Genomic DNA, 22,096 nt, shown 5'->3' with positions numbered 1-22,096 from the left:
TGTCTTTGCAGGTGACAATAACCTGATGAGTGAGAAGAATGAATTAATGTTAAGCTACTTAATGGGCAGCGGAGTGTCAGGAGGAGATTATTACTGGCCGAAGCCGAACTCAGTGAGGAGGTGGAGTGTGTGATAGTAGGTCACTGCTGTGGAGGCAGAATTTTCTATCCATAGGGTCATGCACTAATCACCGTGGCTTAGCGTATATTTATCTGTGTGAGCATGTGGGCTTTTCTTTTTTAGATGAACTGAAGTGTATCTGCAGGCCAAAAACCATGATTAAGGATTTCAGATCTTTCAGATCTTAGCTTTAGCCGATGTTTTGTCTTTTGCCTGCATGGATTTATTGTGTTATCCCTGTGCCAGAGCACCATCGTGTGCATCAGTTAGGATGCATTTTCTTTTGTGCTTGCCATTCTTTTTCTTTCTTTTTTTTAATAACACATGACCACTGATCAGGGTGTGTGTCTCATGCTGTAACTATAAGACTTAAGCCAAAACCTTAGACAATTTGTTGGTCGTATTTTGCTTCTCTGGTTTTGCACTGGACCTACAAAGATAACTGAAATAGTTACATTTCAGATCAAAATGCACCTTATAGGAAAGGCAAAAAATATTTTGCATACCTCCTTTAATATGTACATATAGTCTATATGCAGCTATGCTTTTGTTTGCCTTAAGAGAAAAAAAAACACGCTAATCTAAAGTTTCAGAAATCACTTAAGCAAGTCTTTTTGCATGGCCTGGTTTGAAGCAAGTGGGTGATCATTTCAACAATTTGCGTAACAGTAACCGCTAATAAATTAGCATACGTGTTAGCTGCATTGTGTAAAACTGAAGAAGAAAAATCACTAAGCATGTAGTTTTCTAATAGACTTTTTTCTACAGTTAACATAAATCAAAAATGTGTGTATGTAGATTTTTCTTTGAAGGTGTAATTTGTAATTTTTAGAGCCCTCTGCTGCCTGCAAGGAAAACTGCAACTGCAACATCGAAAACTTCGAAATCAACTAACTCCGCCTTTTCTGTGAAACTTCTTACGCCCTGTAAGTTGATTTTAAAGGGGTGGAGAATTGTTAACACATTTCTTGGTCAGAAAAATGTAAACAGAAATGTGAAATTAAAAAAAAAACTGTATGGCAATAATTTGAATCACTGTTTTTTTTAATGGGTTCATTAACATAATGTGATAATTGCAGATGTTCATTACAGTCTGCTCCTTTAAGTGTCTCATCTGCATTACTGTCTCATCTGCATTACGGTCTCATCTGCATTACTCAACCACATTATACTTTTTTAAATTTCGTAAACGTCAGCTTGTTGTCCAGAATCAGTGCACGTGCATTGCAGTGCACGAATCAGGGCAATTTTGGGAGTGGGCCTGTGTGTGTGTGTGTGTGTGTGTGTGTGTGTGTGTGTGTAAGAGAGAGAGGAGAGAGATACAGAGAGAGAGAGAGAGAGAGAGAGTATTTTATATCTTAATGGGGACCCATCATGAAAATGTGAGTTGCTCATAAGGATAGTAGGTGTCTCTGTGTGTGTGTGTGTGTGTGTGTGTGTGCGTGTTTTATATCTTATAGCTCAATAATCATGACAATGGGAGGTCCTCATAAGGGTAGTAATACGAACGTGTGTGTGTGTGTGTGTGTGTGTGTGTGTGTGTGTTTTATATCTTATAGCTCAATAATCATGACAATGGGAGGTCCTCATAAGGGTAGTAATACGAACGTGTGTGTGTGTGTGTGTGTGTGTGTGTGTTTTATATCTTATAGCTCAATAATCATGACAATGGGAGGTCCTCATAAGGTTAGTAATACAAATGTGTGTGTGTGTGTGTGTGTGTGTGTGTGTGTGTGTTTGTATGTGCGTGTGAGTGTGTGTATGTGAGTGTGTGTGTGTGTGTGTGTTTTATATCTTATAGCTCAATAATCATGACAATGGGAGGTCCTCATAAGGTTAGTAATACAAGTGTGTGTGTGTGTGTGTGTGTGTGTGTGTGTGTGTGTGTGTGTGTTTGTATGTGCGTGTGAGTGTGTGTATGTGAGTGTGTGTCCGTGTGTGTGTGTGTGTGAGAGAGAGAGAGAGAGAGAGAGAGAGCAGTTGGTCTAGCTGGCTCACTCTCTTTGTTCCAGTGCGCAGTATCTTTCTCGGCTCTCGGCTCTCTCCATCCCCACAGTGCTGCTCTGCTCTGGATGACTGCAGAAGCAGCGCCATGGCCGTGAATCTCAGCAAGAACAGACTGGCCCTGCTCACCGCTTACCAGGACGTAATCGACGAGTCCTCAGCCACTGACTGGTAAGAGATGATCCGGGGCTTTGGGGCCGACGAGGCTGCTCGGTTTCTGGCCGCTGGAAGGCGATCAGCTGCGGAGTGATGCTCAGGCTGTAGTCGGTGATCTGGTGATCTGGTGATTATGGACGCAGCATCCCTGATCACTCAGTATAGAGGCGAGGTTTGCGTGTTTCAGCACCTGAAGCTAAAGAAAGACTTGGGGCTTTTTTGGTGGAAGAGGTTTTATATGTAGGAAAGATTTTACATCGGAGTGGCTGTGAGGGTTTTCACTGCGGTTTGCTCAATAGATCAATATTATAGCAACTCACATCTGTATATGTATATGTATATATGTATATGTATATATATCAAATTGTATATGTATAAATGTGAGCTAGTTTTATATCCAAGAAGTCCAGTGCGGTTTTGTCCCAGCTGAAAGGGCGAGGCGAAATAAGTGTCAGTCCTGATAGAGTAGTAGTCCATTACCATTTTCTTTCTTTTCCTTCTCTTAACACTACTTGTGTGTGTGTGTGTGTGTGTGCTGTGTTTGTTTCTTTGTCACGACTGTAACACTGCTCTGGGGCTGTGATCCAATTCTCTTTGTGCTTGTGTTAAAAAAACCCAGACGATTTTCTCCCCCCTGGTGCAGCTGCAAACTGCCACTGGGGCACATGGTCGATATTACTGAGGTGCTTGATCTTTGTCGACTTGCCAAAAAAAAGACTCTGCAAGTCAAGCCCTAGCTGACTGGGAGGATACATCAGGGCTAAAAATCCTCTCCTGGAATCTTTTTAAATCAGAATTCCTTCCCCTGAATCTTGAGAAGCAGCACATGAGCACACTACATCGGTTTTTAACCAGATAAAGACATCTGTGTCTAGAAAAATTCTATCTCAGGAACTCCATCACTTCATATGCTGCTTTGCACAAAGCCTGAATAACCGAAAGGGTCCTGGATTGGCAGATTTCAGCAAAATTTCCAACAGTGACACCCAGAAAGTTTGGGAAAGGGGAGATGACTTTTTTCTTTTTCTCTTTGTGTCGGAAACAAGGCACGCTTTTTTTTTTTTTTTTGCGATATCTGCAATACGGCTTTTTGCCTCTCCCAATCTTTGCAATATATCTTCCAACAGAAATGGTTCTGTGCATGATAGAGACTCTATCTGCGCTTACACTTTGCCTTTGTTTGCCATAGCCTATGTTTGCAAACATTGATTAGATTCTGATATAATTATTTTTAAATAGTTTTAAACTACCCTTAAAAAAATGGCACCCAATGGCTTACTTTTTCCACATGTTTTTGTTCCAAAACTATCCCAATTTGGTGTTAAAATGCTAAATAGGACTGATTTGTAGTGCATGGGTTTAAGGAATGGAAACATCTGCACTATGATGACACAACTCTTATCATATCACATTTGCTAACAGCTTCACATTGCTCACTACAGCAGGAGTGCAACTTCAGGCATTAAAGAAGCTGTGTGTAATTTTCAGCTACCTCTAAGATGAACTGTAATTTTAATTAAAAATATAGACCAGCCTTTTTCTTCTCTTCGAAGCTGACTTTCCCCCCCTGTTGAAGTGACGTATGCCTTGTGGATTTCCTGTTAAGGGAAAAGTGGCAGAGCTGAACTGGGGGTGGAGCTCAATTCTGGGCCAGAATTTTTTTTTTTTTTAAAAGAAGCCTGAAATGAAATCACCACTGTTTAGCAATATTGTAAGGAACTGTTTTCTAAGATGTCTCTGAAATTTAGTTTGTTACAGATCAACAGATATATAATAATGTTATAGATCTTTGGATTGTTTGGGCAACTGATAAGTCTTAGCCTTTAGTAGTTTATCAAAATGATTTTTGTTTGCCATGCTAGTTCTTTAAAAGGTTTTTTTTTTTTTTGCAATTTTATTTGCACACAATAATTAGAAATCGCATTTTTAAAAAATGCTCTTATCCAGTATAGCAGAATGCTCACAAGATAATATTTTACTTTCAAATTTGTTATCACAGTATACCTGTAACGTCTGTTAGTTAGCTGAGGCACGACGCAAGTGTGTAAGATCGGCGTAGTGCTTATTCGGGTAAATCCAATTATCATCAAGAAACCATATAATACAGAAGATAAAGGCTCAGACTTAATGGACAAATTGCACCAGGACTAAGACACATCAGGGTATAAACAGACAAATTAATTATAACCTAACACAAAACAGCTTGACACAATCGAGTGACACGCAAATGACAAAAAAAAGGGGTGGAGCCAAGACCAGGAGGTGAGAACAAAGACACATCACAAAAAGGGGGGGGGTTCACGACAATACAATACCTTTTTAATGATATATTGTCTGAGCTACAGCTCCTCAAAGATGTTATCTACATCTGAACCTTTTATATCTGAGTAGGTGCTTGTTTATTTGATTACAGAGTGCTCCGTGTCTGCCCGTATCAATCCCACTTGAAATGAATACAAGGCTATCAAACTTGGAAAACTTGGATGATCCCTTAAATATTTTACGTCTTAATTACTCTCGACCTGAAGCCTAAAAAATCAAACTAATTACTCAGACACACACAGATATATCAGCACCATCAGCTCTCGTGTTGACTGGAAGTGAGCTTCGACTGGTGTTTTTCTATTCCCACATATTTAACCTTTTTCATGATTGCGGCTGTCCTTGAGAGGTATTCCTTCCATTCTCCTCATTCTTCTACCTGGCAAGTGTCCCGTTCACCGGTACACTACACCCCAACCACATACACACTCATGCTCATCAATAATCCTTCAAAACCACGAAACTTAAATACAAAGCGAGCTCTGTGCAGCCTGTGGAATCAAACACCCTGCCACTTCACAGAACTAGCTGAATAATACTCAACACCTGAAGGCAAGAAGGTTGAAAAGTAAGCAGATGGAATGATTGATCCTAAAAGGAAATCTTAAGGACTTCTCCAAGATATTTGAGTTTTTAAGAAAGGTGATACAGAACCTTATATCAGTCATTGAATATCAAACAAGGAATGTGCTAGATGATCTAGCTGTGCTGCTGAGAACTTAAGGCTAAGGAATAGATGAAACGTTGTCTCCTTTTCAAGAGTAATTAATGGTCACGTTTCCCAAGTCTGTGATATCCGCTGCCCAGTTTATATCCTGTTGGAAATTACAGTGGATAGAAAATGCCTTGATTACAGGAGAAGGTTTAATTGGACTTCCAGATTTTGTAGGTAGAATAGAGTGCATCAGGGTATGGAGCTTGGACATGGTCAAAAGTATTTGAATATAAAATTGGTATATTTGACTCATACACACATTACATTACATAAAATACTTATTTTCTGTGGTGTATTTAATGAAATTAACATTTGTAAAAGTGTTTTTTTCTTTGTTTTGTACTTGCTAGAGGTAAGACATGCTTTTAAAAACATATCATTCAGAATAACGAGTTGCAGTATTGAGATTTTAACAAATCAGGCCCCTAAATACAAATCTTAAAAATTCTAATCTCAAAAATCAAAGCAGATTGTATGTAAATTTGGCCAAAGGTGAAGCATCTTCGATTCCCAGGGAAAAGTAGACGCTTTCGGAGTGGTCAAACTCAGTATTTAGCCAATCACATTTGTCTGTCACGCTTGCATCCGTGAAGTGAGTTGAGTCAAAACACAAGAAACGAACGCTAAATTGATATATTCTACTGAAATAGCTAAATTCCTATTAAGCAGTTCACTTTAGCAAGCTAACACTAGCATAGTCTAACTAGCTAGAATGTCACCTAAACAGTTACACTGGCTTCAAGAGTTTAACATCACTGTAGAAAACTTGCTATTTGAGTAGAACATAAAGACTTTTTTAATTTGTTCAACCACTAGGAATGAGTCTACTTTGCCCTGAGAATCGCTGATGCTTCACTTTGGTATAATTTATATGAATCCTGTATTTTTGTATTTAGGGTTCTGATATTCTCAAAACTGTAAGTAGTAATTTAGAATTATATGTTTTTGAAGGAAAATCTTAGCCCTAGTAAGTTCATAATGAAGTTGGCAAAAACAATGGCAAAAAAGCATTATTAAATACACCACAGCAAACAAAAAAAAAGATTTAATGTGACGTGTGGATATAATTCCAAAATACGAAATTCATATACAAGCTCCATATCAAGGAAGAATAAAATGAGTTTTGTACAAATACAAACCCAAATCAGTATCTACCCTTACCACCACCACCTCACCGACCACCACCACCACCAGCACCGCCAACATCTTAATCATCATGGCTACCAGGATTATTTATAAAAGTTTGGTTTTTTTTTTTTGGCTTGATCTATAATCCCTAAAATGCTGCACATTAAACTCTGCACTGGTTGAGATGAATAATGAAGTGGTTCGGAGTACTTCATGGAGTTGACAACGCAGGCAGTGATTGGTAATACCACATGAACTAGCACACATTTTCCACCACTGAATGATACACTAATCAGTGTTAAACCAGATGGCACAAACTGGACTTAACGAGTGAACCAAAATGGCCAGAGAGGTTCGGAAGAAAAAAAATAATATAAATAATAAAAGCCCTTTTCTTTACTAGATAAAACTTTCTTTCTTCTACTTTCTGCTTGTGATTATAGCAAAAAGATATGCAGCATTCACAAGTTCTGCTCTGGTTTTTGGTTCTCATGCATAAAAATAGGACATGTGAGTAAGATGGACATGGAGACACTGTGAGAAGCATCCTTGTGTAAACCATATAGGACTTTCACTCTGGCTCAGGAACAATGACTACCCTCTTGGAAATAAAGGCTCATTTCTTTCTTCAGAGCCAAGCTGGAAAGCCGATGGGCTTGAACCTTTGTGCTTCTTGCCTTGGTCTTCTGAACGATACACAAATAGAGCTGAAAAAAAAAAATCAGTCTGCACAGGGAGCCCCAGAGACGTCTCTTCTGTTTGCTCTCGTCTGCCAAGAAACGTCCGAGAACCCGGCGAGAGCTCTGTGAATTCTCACATGGTGTGCCACTCTCTTAAGTGTAACATTTTCTGTTTGAGAGCGAAATTATGATAGCACCTTGGGGAGTTTTAACCTCAAAGTCCAGGGGTCTAATTCCTGCATTCCTCCTGGATGAGGTTTTAATCATGTTCACGTTTCCTGTGATTGATTACTGCTTTCTCGTAGTGGGGGGTGGGGGGGGATTATAAATGTCTTGTTCTTTTTCCTTTGGAATGTGTACTCCTACATATTCATGCAGGACTGAAATTTAGGCCAACTGCTTCAGGAAAGGCAAAAAGAGTTGGCAGCTGTTAGTAATGTACACCCGTGATGTATTTTGAGAAGATGAAGCGGCGTAATTGACGGGAAGACACACTTCTTCACACATAATGGAGCACTGTGTGGGAGTCTGCTCTTTTGGCCTCTCTTCTCATGGACTCAAGGCTGTCTGTGAAAGATAGCTGATACAGTAGGTGACTGGCTGTGTCTTCATAGAAACAGAAGAAATGAAGAACTAAAGTGATTGAGGGGGATCATTGCCTAGCTCTTGAACTCTGGCACTACTGGGGAGAAAATATGTCCACCTTCCGTGTGTGAGAAGATCCAGACAACATTGGGTTTGTAAATAAATCCTGAGTATCATCTATTTCCTAATTTCAGTGCTGCTGCTGTTCCTACTGAAAATCAAATTCATGCTTGTGCAGTGACGTCCGGTTGTGATATGAGGTGGGGAGGGCTGAAATTTAATATCTAGCAATAGCTATTAAGGTTGCACTATGCATTATATCATGATGTCTCTATTACAAACTATTACACACACACACACGTTCATAATGATGTCCTGGATTTATGCCATGTTTCCTCAGAATAACAAACAAATATTTAACCCTTTTGTTCAAACAAAAAAAAAAAACAACTAAAATTACAGTTCTGTCCTTTGTCCTTTTGTGTAAATTATACCTGAATTGGACAATGTGCAATTAGTCTGTCTACTTTTAGTCTCTTCTCAAAAAACAAAAAAGAATAACTTAAAAAACTCACCTCTTTCACATTCATACCCATCACTGTATTTAACATGTACCTTTTCAATCACTGCTGATGGCATGCTACAGAAAAATAGCAGCTCAAATAGAGATCAAATCTAGTAGGCATTTCACTCTGTAAAAAACAATCTGACATGACTGTCACTGATTGGTTGCATGAAACTACAGTCTGGGTTTGAAAGAAATCAGCCCGAGCCTCGCTTCTTGCTTCTTCATACAGTTCTTCGTACAACCATTAGTGGCGCTGTTGCACTCGGTTCCACAAACATCCAAAATAAGCTGCCATTTATTACCAGCAATCAGATTAACAGTAAACTGATATGGATGTTAAAAATGAAACCTTTTTATATTTGAAAGATGGGGGATTAGCCTTGCTAGCACATTTATACCAGTCGCCCCATGCATTATGTATCCCATGCTGAGTTGAATGGGCTTTTCATAGCGTCTAGCATCAGTTATTTTAAAAGATTAATTTGTGTGTGTGTGTGTATATATATATATATGCCCTTTGCAAGAGTCTATGAGTCTCGATGAGATCTCTTCAGTGAGTTTTTGAGGTTCATTAAGGCATGACATCCTCTTCCCTGTCTAACTCGAGCCCTTAAGAGATGAAACATAAAGAGAAAAGTTTTTCTAAATGGTTTGGTTGTGTTAGTGAGTAAAAACATTTTAAAGACATTTTGAAACTGGTTTTCTGGAAAATCTTACAGACCTTATTTAAGGAAATGAGGCAAGCTGAGGCATTTTTTTCCCCCTCAAATGCTATCCCTAGCATGCTTCCCATTCCTGGATGGATTAGAACATCTGGTAGCGCCCACCTCCACTGCTAATCCACTCTGATGTTGATGAGGCTTCTTGCTAACATCTGGTTGCAGCGATAAGCCATCACGTGGCCACGCTAGCATGTTGTGATAATAATGACTCTACTTATAGGCACATGTGGGCATCAAAAAAAAAAACAGATTCAAGAAGGTAGTTTCACAAAAATCACCCACATGCAGGTCATTTGATAATTTTGCAAGTAACCATCACCTACTGATAAACACAAACGTATTCTTTCTGTCATGCTGATAGAGAGAAAATTCCAGAATGTACCAAAGGTTATCGCTCCTGTCGTCAGAAATGGCGTAAGCTGTTTACGGTCCTATTTAAGAACTTTCTTCTTTCCGAAGGACTGGATCATTTCTTTCTCCGAAAAAAGAAAAGAGTCAAAAATCTTGGCTTGTGTTTGAAAAGCTCAGGGGTCAGCCAGAGTGCTGCTGGACTTCTGTTCCTATTCACGCTGAGTTTCGTGGCTCTCACTACAATCTGTCCTGCTGCAATTTCCTTTCAAGAAGCACTCCTGCTAAAATAAGTTTACCGTTATTCCCCCAGGTGCCAACTCTTGACATCTTACTTCTCTGAGAAGATGTCCCTTTGTCTCATCTAATCTAGCTTTTCCCTTAGATGGAAAGACATCGTGCACTTTGGGATTATAACCCTGCGTTCACACTAGCGTGTCGCTTGTAGTTTGTCTCTTGAGGGCGTGGAGCGAGTGCTACTGTTGTCGCTTGTGAGTGTATACCATCCGCCCAGCATTCTTGGTCTTTCCTATTAGAAAGAGTAGTAACCAATTACCCACTAATTACCAATTATTTAAAATGTATTCTAATAACGTTGAAAAAAGATTTTGTTTTAGCTTTGATTAGTAGCTCAATGCTACATGCACTCACCAGAGCCACCATCATATACCTATAAAGCTATGAATCTTCCTCTAACTAGTTAAACAAATTAAATTCCACACTAATCAGTGTGAACGTTGATTGTTTGATTTACATATTACGTGCCAGGCTTTGTATTAACTATAGGAAAATTTGCAGCACAAGCTAACTATACTAGCTACAAGCACTCTCCAGAGATACCAATGATCTGCTACATCCATCCAAACTATATTTTTCTTCATAACGTCTCTATATACATTTAATAAAAGATTGTATATGATAGGATAAGATGAAACCACAGTTAGAAGGTTTTCCTCCATTTTTTTTTTGAGTCAAGCAGGAAATAATTGCAGGTAGGAACTAAAGTTGTGAAAGGGGAACTGAAAAAACGTCGTACCACACACACCATACAGCTGAGCTTCCAAAAATGATCGATCGCCTGTCGCTTTTTTGCTCGCTAGTGTGAACGCAGTTTGGTGCTTTGTGCATTACTGCATTCATATTTTGAGGTAGTGTTGCAGACTCACAGCTCTAGGTTTCGGTCCTGAGCTCAGGTTACTGTCCGTGTGGGTTTCCTCCGGGTTCTCCAGTTTCCTCCGACCTTCTCCTGTGCTGGATTGGCTACTCTAAATTGCCCCTAGGTGTAAATGTGTGTGGTGCTCTGTGAGGTACTGCTTTGGTTGTATGGTAGGTGTGTATTTGTAGGCGCCTCTTAGATTGTCCTCCAGTTTCTTTCTAATGGAATACATCTGGCTCCTTTATTGCAGGGTACCACAGAAGCTGAGAAAGCGGCATGGTTCACATTACGCTCTGAGCCACCTTTCATGCATGAGAGATCAGTACAAACACAGATTATATAGGCTATAAATAGGCACTACCCATAATGCTATGCTTCACAGTGAGCCATCTCAAAGTCATAAATTCAATTATGCTGTTGATGCATCTCTAGAAATTGACTTTCCAAGTAATTCATCATGTTCAAACATTCCAAGTACTTGAACATTTGATCGATGTGGGCAACAGATCTAATGTCTTAATATATGTATGTATATATATATATATATATATATATATATATATACATATATATATATATATATATATATATATATATATATATATATATATATATATATATATATGTATTGCAGCATCACTTGTAAGGACGCCCGCGTTATGAGCTTTAATTTAAACTGCCAGCAGCAGTTTGGGACTCTGCCCAGACTGATTGTAGAAATTATTAGTGTTTATGCGCTGAAAATGTTACTCTACACGTTATCTGGCACCCCTCATAAAGAAAGTTCATTTGCCCAAAAAGAAAACATTAAGCCTGTAAATCAGTGGTTTGCTAATGCTATTCCTTATTGTGAAGGATACATACAGTATATTTAAATTATAAGAAGGACACAGAATAGTAAAATCCGTCTGTCTGTCTTTTATCGGTGCACATTTTCAATGATACTGCTGTTGTTTAAAAGAATATTACATTGTAGGCAAGTCAGTAAATGAAAGCTGCTGGTGGAAATCTCTTATAAAATCTATATTAGGATTGTGTGATATAGATTTTTCCCTGCTTGTGAATTAGCATTTTTAAAAAAAATCATGAGAAAATATTAAAAGGAGCATTTCTATCATTTTATATTTGAGGAGAGTAGGGGAGAGAATAATAATATTACCAGCTGTGAAGTAATGTCAGTGGCAATCACAAAAACTCAGCTGGATGGTGGATTTTTATTTATTTTTTGTAGTAAAAAAAACATGAGTACATTTTCTAATTTTCACTGTTGATCTGCTGCTGAAAGTGTTTGACCATGTCTGAGCGTTTCTGATTATCATCGCCATTAACATTATTTAATGTAAAATGTTAGATTTGACTTTTTTTGTAGGCCTATTTAATTGTTTTAGGTCCAATTTTTTCATTTTTTCCTTTCTCAGTGAACATTTTTAGTGGCATCCCTAATAAATATAGTAACCGATGTTAACTATATACTTATCAAATGTTAGCTAAGTTGAGCATATAATGATAGATTTTATTTCACATTAATGAACATTAATAAACATTCTCCATTTACCGTGACAGGAAGTGAGAGCGCCTTGCGAGTCCAGTCGAGATCATGTGAGATGGCGAGAACTGGGCGGGGCTTGTGGGTGGCGTCAGTTAATATCGGAAAGTTCAAAACATCTGTGCAAATAATTCCAGATTCATATGTTGATTGGCTTGTCTACTGTTATATTGAGGAGAATATCTTTTGGCATATTTTGGCATAAGCAGCCTACAATGCATGTCTTTGGACTGGGGAGGAAACCGGAGTACCCAGAGGAAACCCCCAAAGCACAGGGACAACATGCAAACTCCATGCACACGGGGTGGAGGTGGGAATCAAACCCCCCCGACCCTGGAGGTGCGAGGCAAATGTGCTAACCATTACCACTGTGCCCAACAGGTCTGGTAATATAGTATATATATAAAATATAATATAATATTGTTTTGTCATGCAGATTTGGCGACCCTGCTTGTATGCACTGGGTTGTTTTAGGACAAGGTGTCTTCGTGGCACCGTCGCACCAAGGCCTCTGAAGTCCATCTGGCTGCCTGCTCAGCCTCACTCCCATCTGGAATATAACCCCATTCACGCTGATTAATTCTCAATCCCAGGACTCGTAGAGTTTGCTCTCAGCTGATGCAGGAGGATTTAGAGATAAGAGCATACAATTCAAACCATGCTTCTGACTGAAAAGCGCAGATTTTTTTTTTCTAGTCTGTTCTTTAATTCAGTTTGGCGCCGTTCATTTGGATCAGCGATTTCTCTCTGCCTTAGACACTGAGCAGTAAGAACTACAATACGTTCAATTTTACCAGCATGAACACACATATAAACCCTATACCCTAAATATACATATTTTACATTTCACTGCAACATGGCTGTCTTTGTGTTTTTCACTCACCTGCATAATGATTACACATAGACACATGATTTATTTCATGACTTTGAAATGAGTTTCATTTCCATAGCATTCAATACAGTACTGCAGACAGTGAATAAGTATATATTTAATCACACATTTTTTCATGGATTATCTTACATCCGTCTTTGTAATTCAAGAATCTGAGTTACCATTTTGTCTCATTACATCAAAGGCATGATTTGATGAATTTTACCCTCAAATTAATATTCATCAACCATCAGTGTATCAGTATCCTTTAAATCCCCCAAGCCCTGCAATCTGAACAGCAGAGTATTGCTGCCTAAGGGTTGTCATTGTGAGTGTGTGTACGACATTCCATATGGAGAGTCTTGTAAAATACACACTTGATATTTGCCATGTAATTTAGCCCTCTTTGAACCTGTTGGGATTTGGCCAACGTTATTAAAACCATAAATGCTTGCAGGGTTTCTTTATAGTTTTTCAGATCTCGAGCTTTGTAACCACTGAAACATTAGCTTCATTAATGGCATACTGACATTCTTGTAATCATTTACTGCATGATTCATGCTAGAACTTTCCAAAGTAGATCCCCACACAGGTTATTTCTCATTCAGGCAAGGAGCCAAACTGTTAGCAGCAAAGTGGTGTGTGTGTATGTGTTTGTGTGTGTGTGTGTGTGTGTGTGTGTGTGTAAATATGGAAGAACAGAATTAATGCATCAATAGGAAAATTGGCAGAAATATCCAATGTGCTAAAAATGTTACAGTGCTTATGTCAAATGGCGTAATAAAAAGCAGAATCATGTTAACGGGATTGATTACAGGTTCCTTTAACGGAGCAGGAACTCAGGAACGGCAGGGCATCTGCAGTATCTGATCGATTCTGGATGTGGCTCTATTTCTGGCCTTGTGTAAAGTGTAGTTTATGGTTATCGTATTGAGAAAGAGTGTAGTGGTGGTGGTGGGTGAGGAAGAAAGTGACTGTTGAAGTAAAAAGTGGAGATTTAGGGATAAGTGATTTGGAAATTGAGCTGGCATGATGTACAAGAAGAGCAGGAGTCATACAGGAAGGGAGGGTGAGATTCTCTTAGCCCAGGCTGCAGTGTGCTGAGGTAAGCATGCTGCAGAAGCATACAGAACCATAATGGGTTGTGCAGTTGGGGATTGGTGGTTAAGCTTTTATTCCAGTCTGCTCCGGCATTCCGGATAATTTCTCTAATCCACCCTTTCTGCCTGAACACAAAGATGAGCTTGACCAGACATTTTACCCAAGAGTCTTTGCGCTCGCCCTCTTATGACTCGTCCTTGTTTTTACTGTCTCTTGTATCGGATGTACAACCTAAACCCCTGGTGTAACGTAACATCATCGATGCTTTGTCCCGCTGTTCAATAGTGTAATCTGAAAGGCTTTTAGAAAAGGGATGGAGGGCAGAAGTACAGACTGCACCGGGCCTCGTCATTCTTGGCAAGGACTCCGTCTTTCTGCTCTGGAGGGGGCTGCCGGACTGCTGCAGTGGAATTTTAATACCCTAGAGACATCAATCAGGTTGAATGAAGCCAGCTTCGGTCATCCTGTGTGCTCTACCGATGTCTGTCTTTCTGGACACACATGTAAAGGATTAATATTTGACAGCAAGACATTTTTAAGCCGATGTAGCTGATGTACTAGCATGTGATCAAATATCAAACTGTCAAATTTCAGTTATTCTCTGTCTCATGATTTTTTTGTTGTTCTGATATAATCTGTTTGGGTTTTTTGGAGGTTAAATCTAACCTGGCTAAATGTAAATTCAATGTCAGAGACAGAAAGTACAAAGAAAATCTTTAAATTAGACTCCATGACTGATTCTTTAGCAGGAGTGTCAATAACGACCATAGCTAAATTTAGCCGCTGGAGGATGGCCTCTCTAATAGAAACTCAAAGAGGTAATGGAAGACTAAACCTTAAAGGAACACCTGTACTCCTGCTCATGTGGCAGCAGCGCAGCACATAAAATCATGCAGTTTCAGGTCAAGAGCCTCAGTTAATGTTCACAACAGTTGGAAAAAGTGTGTTTTTCTAATCTTCAAATGTCCAGTTTTGTGCCCACTGTATCCTCAGATTCCTGTTCTTGGCTGACAGGACAGGAACCTGACGTTGCGCATTCTGAGATGCTTTTCTGCTCAGCGCGGTTGTAAAGAGTGGTTATTTTAGTTACTGTAGCTTTACTGTAGCAAGATGAAAGTACAACGCAAACTAGTCAATGACGTCAAAGACAATGCTCGTATAACAATGTTGGAAATGAATTAATTTTTTTTATTGATCAGTAAGGTATTTCTCTCTCTCGCTGAGGTCACAGAGGCTACAGCGGTGGACTGTGGCACTTGAATGAAGGCTTCTAAAGTACAGGAACACTTCACATTGAAGTTCTTCTAAACCAGTGATCTTGCTCCTCTAAAAATCCAACCAGTCGTATCCTCTCACACAGTTCCCTGGTTTAGCACTGAAATCTGCAGGTTGGCATCTTGAGTGCTTGTATAAAAAGAACCAAAACCATTTGCTTAAATGCTTTTCACTCCACTTACTACTTCTCTCTTATTATCAACAGTGGTAAGAACAAAACCCACTTCACAATTATAAACTAATTTCTTAAGCTGCTTTGAGTCCCTCAAGACTTACCTCTCAGTTCTCGTCACTTCATCATATATATTCTGCTCCATGTTTAGGTCATTCTGTTACATGCCCTTAATTCTCATTATTGTACAACTGACACTCACATATGCATCATGTCGAGGTTCACAACATGCCTGTCTTCTACATCATTAACTTCATTTACTTATCATACATGTAACATTCATAAAAAAAAAAAAAAAAAGTATTTGTCTTCAAAACCATTTTTACTAGAAGCTCTGGATTTTCCATTGACAGTAATGATGTACTTTTTAAGCTCACTTCTAGTCTTCACAGCATTGGTATTATTTTTTTATTCTACATTCTACCTCGAACTGCACATTAGGTTGTTTACTGAAAGTGCTCTTTTCAGCTCTGCAGCATTGCCCAATGTCAGCCCTGACATATTTTGAAATAACCTAATATTTAGATGATTGTCTAATGCCCTATTCACTGACATATAATAATAATAATAATAATAATAATAATAATAATAATAATAATAATAAAGTACATTTCATTTTTAAAAAAATTAGCACTCAGTGTCTATTTGTGTCATGTGGAATTATTCACACTACTCTCCTTCATATTTAAAACCCTGTGTGGTATTGGCCCACCTACAGGAATGCTTGGACCCCTTGCACATTAATATCTGCTTTTAGTACAAATGGCATAATTATTCCTTTCCCAAGCCACTGAAAACGTCAGCATGAGCGACCGTGGGAAAGCCCAGGTTCTATATCAATGTAATGCTTTCCCGGCCGTGCATTTTTAAAAAAGATTTATCTTATTGAATGAATCGATTCTCTGAATAACAGAGTAGCTGAACGCAAGATTTACGAGAGCCAAAATCCAAATCATACTCCTAATGAGACAAAACCAGGAAGCAGTCCAAAATCCAAAACACAAGAAACAGGAAGTAGAGCACAAAACAACAAAGCCTTGTTAATCGTACGCAGACCTAATGAGTTCTTCTCTTTCCTTTACTGCAGTTCCTCATTTCCTTTCCTTGCATTTTTAAGTCCTTCCTCTGTGACCGTGAAGAAATGATGGCAAGGGTGAGATGCACGGGCTGAGGAACTGACAGCATATGGATATATATATATACTTCTTATAGTCTTAACCATTTTGTCTTAAGATGGAGAATTTAAACAAGCCTAACGTAGGAGACTCACAAATGTTTACGTCACCTATCATATCTCAGTAATTATGTGTGAGTGACGGAAACAACAAAATTGCCCCCTTAATCAAGTTACACTTTAAATTAGATTATCGTTTATTAAGTCCACCCGTCTCCACATGCCTCAGGAAGATCTGCAGGCTGCTCAGGGCAAACCTTCTGCATGAGATTTACCCCCGAGTTGGAGGAGACTTGTTTAGCAAGAATGTTGTCAATGCGGGACTGTGATTTCTGCAGTGTGTTCGAGAGAATCTTTCTGATGGACACTCCTCCATACTGCAGACTTGTCAGAGATTTTAATGCTGCAGAAGTCTCTGAGAGTTGCGTCTGAACTGCAGTCCATTACACTGCAGCGCTAAAGCAGTCCTGTATTGCTGGAGAACACTGATGTTTAGTTTCTTTAAACCGAGTTCTATCAGTTATATAACAAGGCATTGTAGGGCTAAGCTAGGAACGCTTCTTGAAAACATGAATTATGCCCGTGACAGACATAATTTAGTAGAGGCCATGATGAAAAGCCTTGCTTGGCAGACATCTTGGAAACTTTGCATCCTTTTTCCCCTCCATATTTTCAGCATTTTTTTCCCTTTCCCTGTGTTTTTGCGTTTAGCTACACGCTCATACATGCTGCATATTCAAATTTATGAACTGCCATTTCTTATTTTCTATGTTCAGCCAACTTTAGCGTGTGATATAGGCAGCAATTGCAGAGAATGCCATATGGTGCCAGAGTATATATTATATCATCATTTCAGTTTCTCATCTCTTGTTTTATATTTGCATCATGAATACAAAAAAACATATTTGAATTTCACCTTCTCTTTAGTGTGTCTATATAGAATCATTAGGGCACCATTTCAAGGCGCAATATAAGGACTAGAGTACAAATGCAAAACATTAAGGGATGCTAACGGCTTTATGTCATTCTTGTGATGTTCTTATAGCTTTATATGTTGTGCATTTGCCTGTAGACCTGATCGCCACCTCTATCTCCTTCAGCCTGGAAAGCGTCCATCTTGTGTCCTGTGACTCGTATACAAACAAAACCCCTGTTTTTAGATCAGATTCATCTGCTACACTACTGTGCCTGTGACCAAGAAACAAATCTGTGCCAGGATCCTGTAGACGAAGGCTGCTGAGTCGAGCACTGGTACCTACTCCCCCAGGACAGACCATGCCCGCGGTTGCTACCCAGCGTCTTCAGAGATGTTAATTTTTTTTTCTATGGTTGTCATCCATATGTACACCAGTCTGTATTTTCTATTAGCCCGCTAATACACATAGGTTTCCACCACAAGCCAATTTGTCTGAGGGTTCGACATGCTGTTTTCTGCCTAAGACAGATGGCTAGTCAGTATTCAGCGTGAAATGGTGGACCAAATTTTGTTTGTTTGTCATATGCGCTGCGTCGTTTCAGTTGCTGACACTGGGGAAATTTATAAGCAGTGTTTGGCTTGAGGTTCCACTTGTATCTCTTTCTGAATATAAGGTGTATGTATATAGGGCTAAGTACATTCAAGCACATGTGCAGCATGAATGTTAGTTAGTTTACTGAACTGCAGGATTTCCATGGTTCTTACATGCAGTGTTGGAGAGTGGCTAGCTACAAGACACTACTAACTTAACTACATTTTCACTAGCTTTTAGTAAATAATGTAGTTTTTTCAGTAACATGCTCCTTTTTCACCAAGTAGTGGTGCAGTGCGACAAAACACTATACCGCCTTTTCCATTTTCACATAACCAGTTCAGCGTTATTTTCTGAATCAAGTAAAACGCTATGTTCAAATATTGTATCTGTCAGGAACCAAATTCAATACTTCTGATTAGCAGAGAACGATCTCAGCTAGCGCAGACCTGTACAGAGAATAAAAGCATTGCTCTATAGCTAAAAAATGGATAGACTATCTAAAATCCATGGCCATATTTGTCAACATTTATAAGCGTGAAAGATTCACATGGCTACTGTTATAGGTTTGTTTGTAACCTGTGCAAGCCAAGCATGACAGCTGACTTCAGATATGGTGTAGGCTAATTGCTAGCATCAGGCAATATGAAATAACAAGCTGTGATGACAAGCTTTGGTATTCATATTGCAGCAAACACCAAAACGAAGTTATTTAATTGTATGGATTATTGTTCGTCCATTAACGTTAACTAGCTAGCTAGCAAGATTTTTCCAGGAACAAACTGAACCAAGAGTGTAACTTTCACTTCTGATTGCTTCTTAAGAGTGGTTCAAAAATAGAAAAGTAAAATCTGTTTGTTATGGCATATCTTGAACATAGCGTGTACAGTTTTAATTTGTGCAGTAAAGCAAGTAGCTGCACAATAAAACAAGAATATCTCAGTTTATTTTCCTCAGGTTGACAGTGTAGGTCAATGTAGGTAGATACTTGTTCTTTGTAGCGTGTAGTATAGCTAGCTACTTTATTAAAAGGGCACTTTGGCTGTAGCTTAGCTATTTTATACTATGAGTAGTTTGTAGTGTGACAAGTTGCAACTGCAAAGCCCATAAATGTTAACCAATGGAGTAATATGTCCATGCTTAGAGGCCATTTTCAGGGGCTAGCTAAGAAAACAACTTGCTACTTTCATACTTCCACAACGTAATGCTAATTACGCTAATTACGGTCTTTTACACAGACAGAAGACTTCGAAAAAAATGCCTCCACTATAATATCTACTAATTGATACATGTTCATAACATAAAACATTTGAACATAAAATTGAACTTAATAAAACTGTGACAGATTTCTGTCAGGAAGGCTAAAATGGATAGTAACCTGATCGTTGAAGCCACAGTGTAGTAGACTAGTCTTTTGTGGTTTTATGATGTTTCACTTAATTAAACCTTCTGTGAAAGCTGTGCCCTTATTTGGGGTCTCGTAAATACTTAACATAGTGAGTGAACAGATGTATCCTGTACCAAAATCGTGAGAAAAGAGGGGGTAAGTGGGCTGACCAGGCTGCTGTGTTCTGCATCCTGCTTTGTCTCTGTCTTTCACTATGCCTCTTTACCACATCTGCCAGGCCTGCTTCATTGAATCTGAATTGATAAAGCTGGAGTGACCCTTGCTGACCTCTTTATTCAGTCCAGATGGACATGAGGATGTACTCGACTTGTCTGACCACCTAACTGAAAAGCCAGCGATAGCACTACTTAACTACCCTTAGCATTACCCGCAATAAACCATTTAATCGTCTAGAACTGATAGCCTAAAAAAACAGGCATTTAAACCAAAGGAGAGTAGGGGAGAGTGTAATAATATTACCAGCTGTGTAGTCAGGAACTGCTTGGTGACAGTGGCAATCCTGAATATGCCGCTGAATAGAGGATTTGCAGGAGACAATAAAAAACATAACACTAACATTTTCAGTATAATCCTTTTACAAATCAGTTGTATAATGTCTGACATTTTTACTGTTCAGCTGCTGCTCAAAGTGTTTGAACGCATCTAAGTGCTGACCGCCGCATAGGCAAGAAAAAAAAAAACAGTGTATTTAATCACTGTCTAATTATCACCATCATTAAATTATTTGTAAAGACTTAGATTTTATGCTTCATTGGAGGCCTATTTAATCTTTCTATGTCAAGATTATTCATCCTTTTCTTCTCTTTCAGCTGAAAACCAAAAGTGCCATTTTTGACCATTTTTTTTCAGTGGCATCCGTAATAAATATAGTAACTGACGTTAACTATATACTAGTTTAATGTTAGACAAACATACATCAAACATACATTATCTTTTCATTTCACTTCAAGTTATATAACTGTATGTGACAAATAAAATCTTGAATCATAATAGATTATTTCATACTAATAAACTCAAAATCATATGTTGCTCATCTACTGTTTTATTGGGGAGAAAAAGACTGATCTTTTGGCGTTTGAGGTCACAAGTCTGGCAATATAATATAATCAGAGATGCGGGTTGTAAGCATCATCAAATGAACATGCCACTCGCTGATTACCTCTTCACACTTCCCTCGAGTGTTGCTGTTTGCAGACACAGTAGTGGGTAGCGCTGGTGAGAGCAATTGAGCAAGCAAATTGTGTACTACAGACCATAACTAGTGCCATAGCTGGTTTTCATCACATCTCAAACCTCCTGCTAAAGATAACATGACATTCTGTCTCACACTCTGTCAAACTATCCTTTGTCACTTTTCTGACCACTATCGTCATTGATGCTGAAGGTAGAACACATTTGACTTCTTGCTGTGATTATTTTTGATCGCTTGGTTAAATAAAGCCTAGAACAGATCGTTCCCCGTGTTATTCTTCTGGCCATTTCTCATGGCTCATGTCCATCAGTAAATTGTTGCCGAGTCTGCCATTCTGCAGACTTGCCACTGAAAGACTTGGCAGATTCTGCTTGTACAAGCCTGCAGTGTGCCTGTCAGACATTTTGGGCCAAGTTCTGTGCAGATATTGCGTCCTCCAGAGTGAATGGAATCAACCATTTAACACGTCTCTTTCTTAAACATGTAAGATGCATTATTATAATGTGTATGTATATGAGGGGTGTAATGTAATAACACTATCTTTCTGTTTCCAGAAGCCCTGAACTGGAATGTGTTATTTTGACTTAGTAACTTATGAGACTTGGTAACTTGTTATTTCAAGATATTATCTTGTTGTTTTGACTTAGTAACTCATTATTTTGACTTAGTCATTCATTGTTTTGACATAGTAACTCATTATTTCAAGATATTATCACTCATTATTTTGACTTAGTAAGTCTAAATAGCAACAATATCTTGAAATAATGATAATAACTTACAACAAAATATTAAGTTAAATTAAGTTTTACTAAAATCAGAATAACAAAAAAAAATTCACGCATTCTGGTTCATGGCTTTTGTTATATCTGTACTTGTCATAAATAAATTCTGTAAATGAATCGTGCAATGTGGTCTTTGCTTGTTCCACGAGATTCACATCTGTCTGCTTGCTCGTGCCTGCATAGAAGTAAAAACCGCCCCCTTGTCCAACTTTTCTGCTGGAATCTTCCTTTGAATTAAATAACGCAGTGAACACTGAAAAACCGATGTGCTGTGTAATAAAACTGCCCAGTGTTTGTATGTAGGACATGACTGTAGATGCCTCCAGTCCTACTGAAATGAGTTTGTCAGTTGTACAGCTGTCAGCAGATTTGCTTCAGTTTGCAGACTGTATGATCCAGTAGAATCCCTGTCCATTTAATCATCTGCAGTTATTTATACATCATCAGGGCAATACAATATAATATTGTAATTGTGATAAATTATGTTATAGTGTGCTTTTCTGAGATCTGGTGGATCTTTTTATTAAATTTGTTATTTTTTTTAATAATTACAATCTGGAAAT

At 38.6% G+C, this 22,096-nt stretch overlaps 1 protein-coding gene across 3 annotated transcripts in view; it reads left to right on the top strand.

Moving 5' to 3' along the window:
- The first annotated feature begins 2,074 nt into the window (after nucleotides 1-2,074).
- Nucleotides 2,075-22,096, top strand: part of dbn1 (drebrin 1) — a 68,909-nt gene continuing 48,887 nt past the window's right edge. The window contains exon 1 of one of the 3 annotated variants that reach the window (XM_026938545.3): nucleotides 2,075-2,295. In XM_026938545.3, coding sequence (XP_026794346.1) covers nucleotides 2,213-2,295 — 83 coding nt within the window. In that variant the 5' untranslated portion in view covers nucleotides 2,075-2,212. The remainder of the gene's footprint in view (nucleotides 2,296-22,096) is intronic. The other 2 variants (XM_026938544.3, XM_026938546.3) reach the window with 2 other exon arrangements.

This window comes from Pangasianodon hypophthalmus, chromosome 15 (assembly GCF_027358585.1).
Source record: "Pangasianodon hypophthalmus isolate fPanHyp1 chromosome 15, fPanHyp1.pri, whole genome shotgun sequence".
Classification (NCBI taxonomy): Eukaryota; Metazoa; Chordata; class Actinopteri; order Siluriformes; family Pangasiidae; genus Pangasianodon; species Pangasianodon hypophthalmus.
Note: the sequence above shows the minus strand (reverse complement) of the source record. Positions and strands in the feature narration are given on the sequence as shown.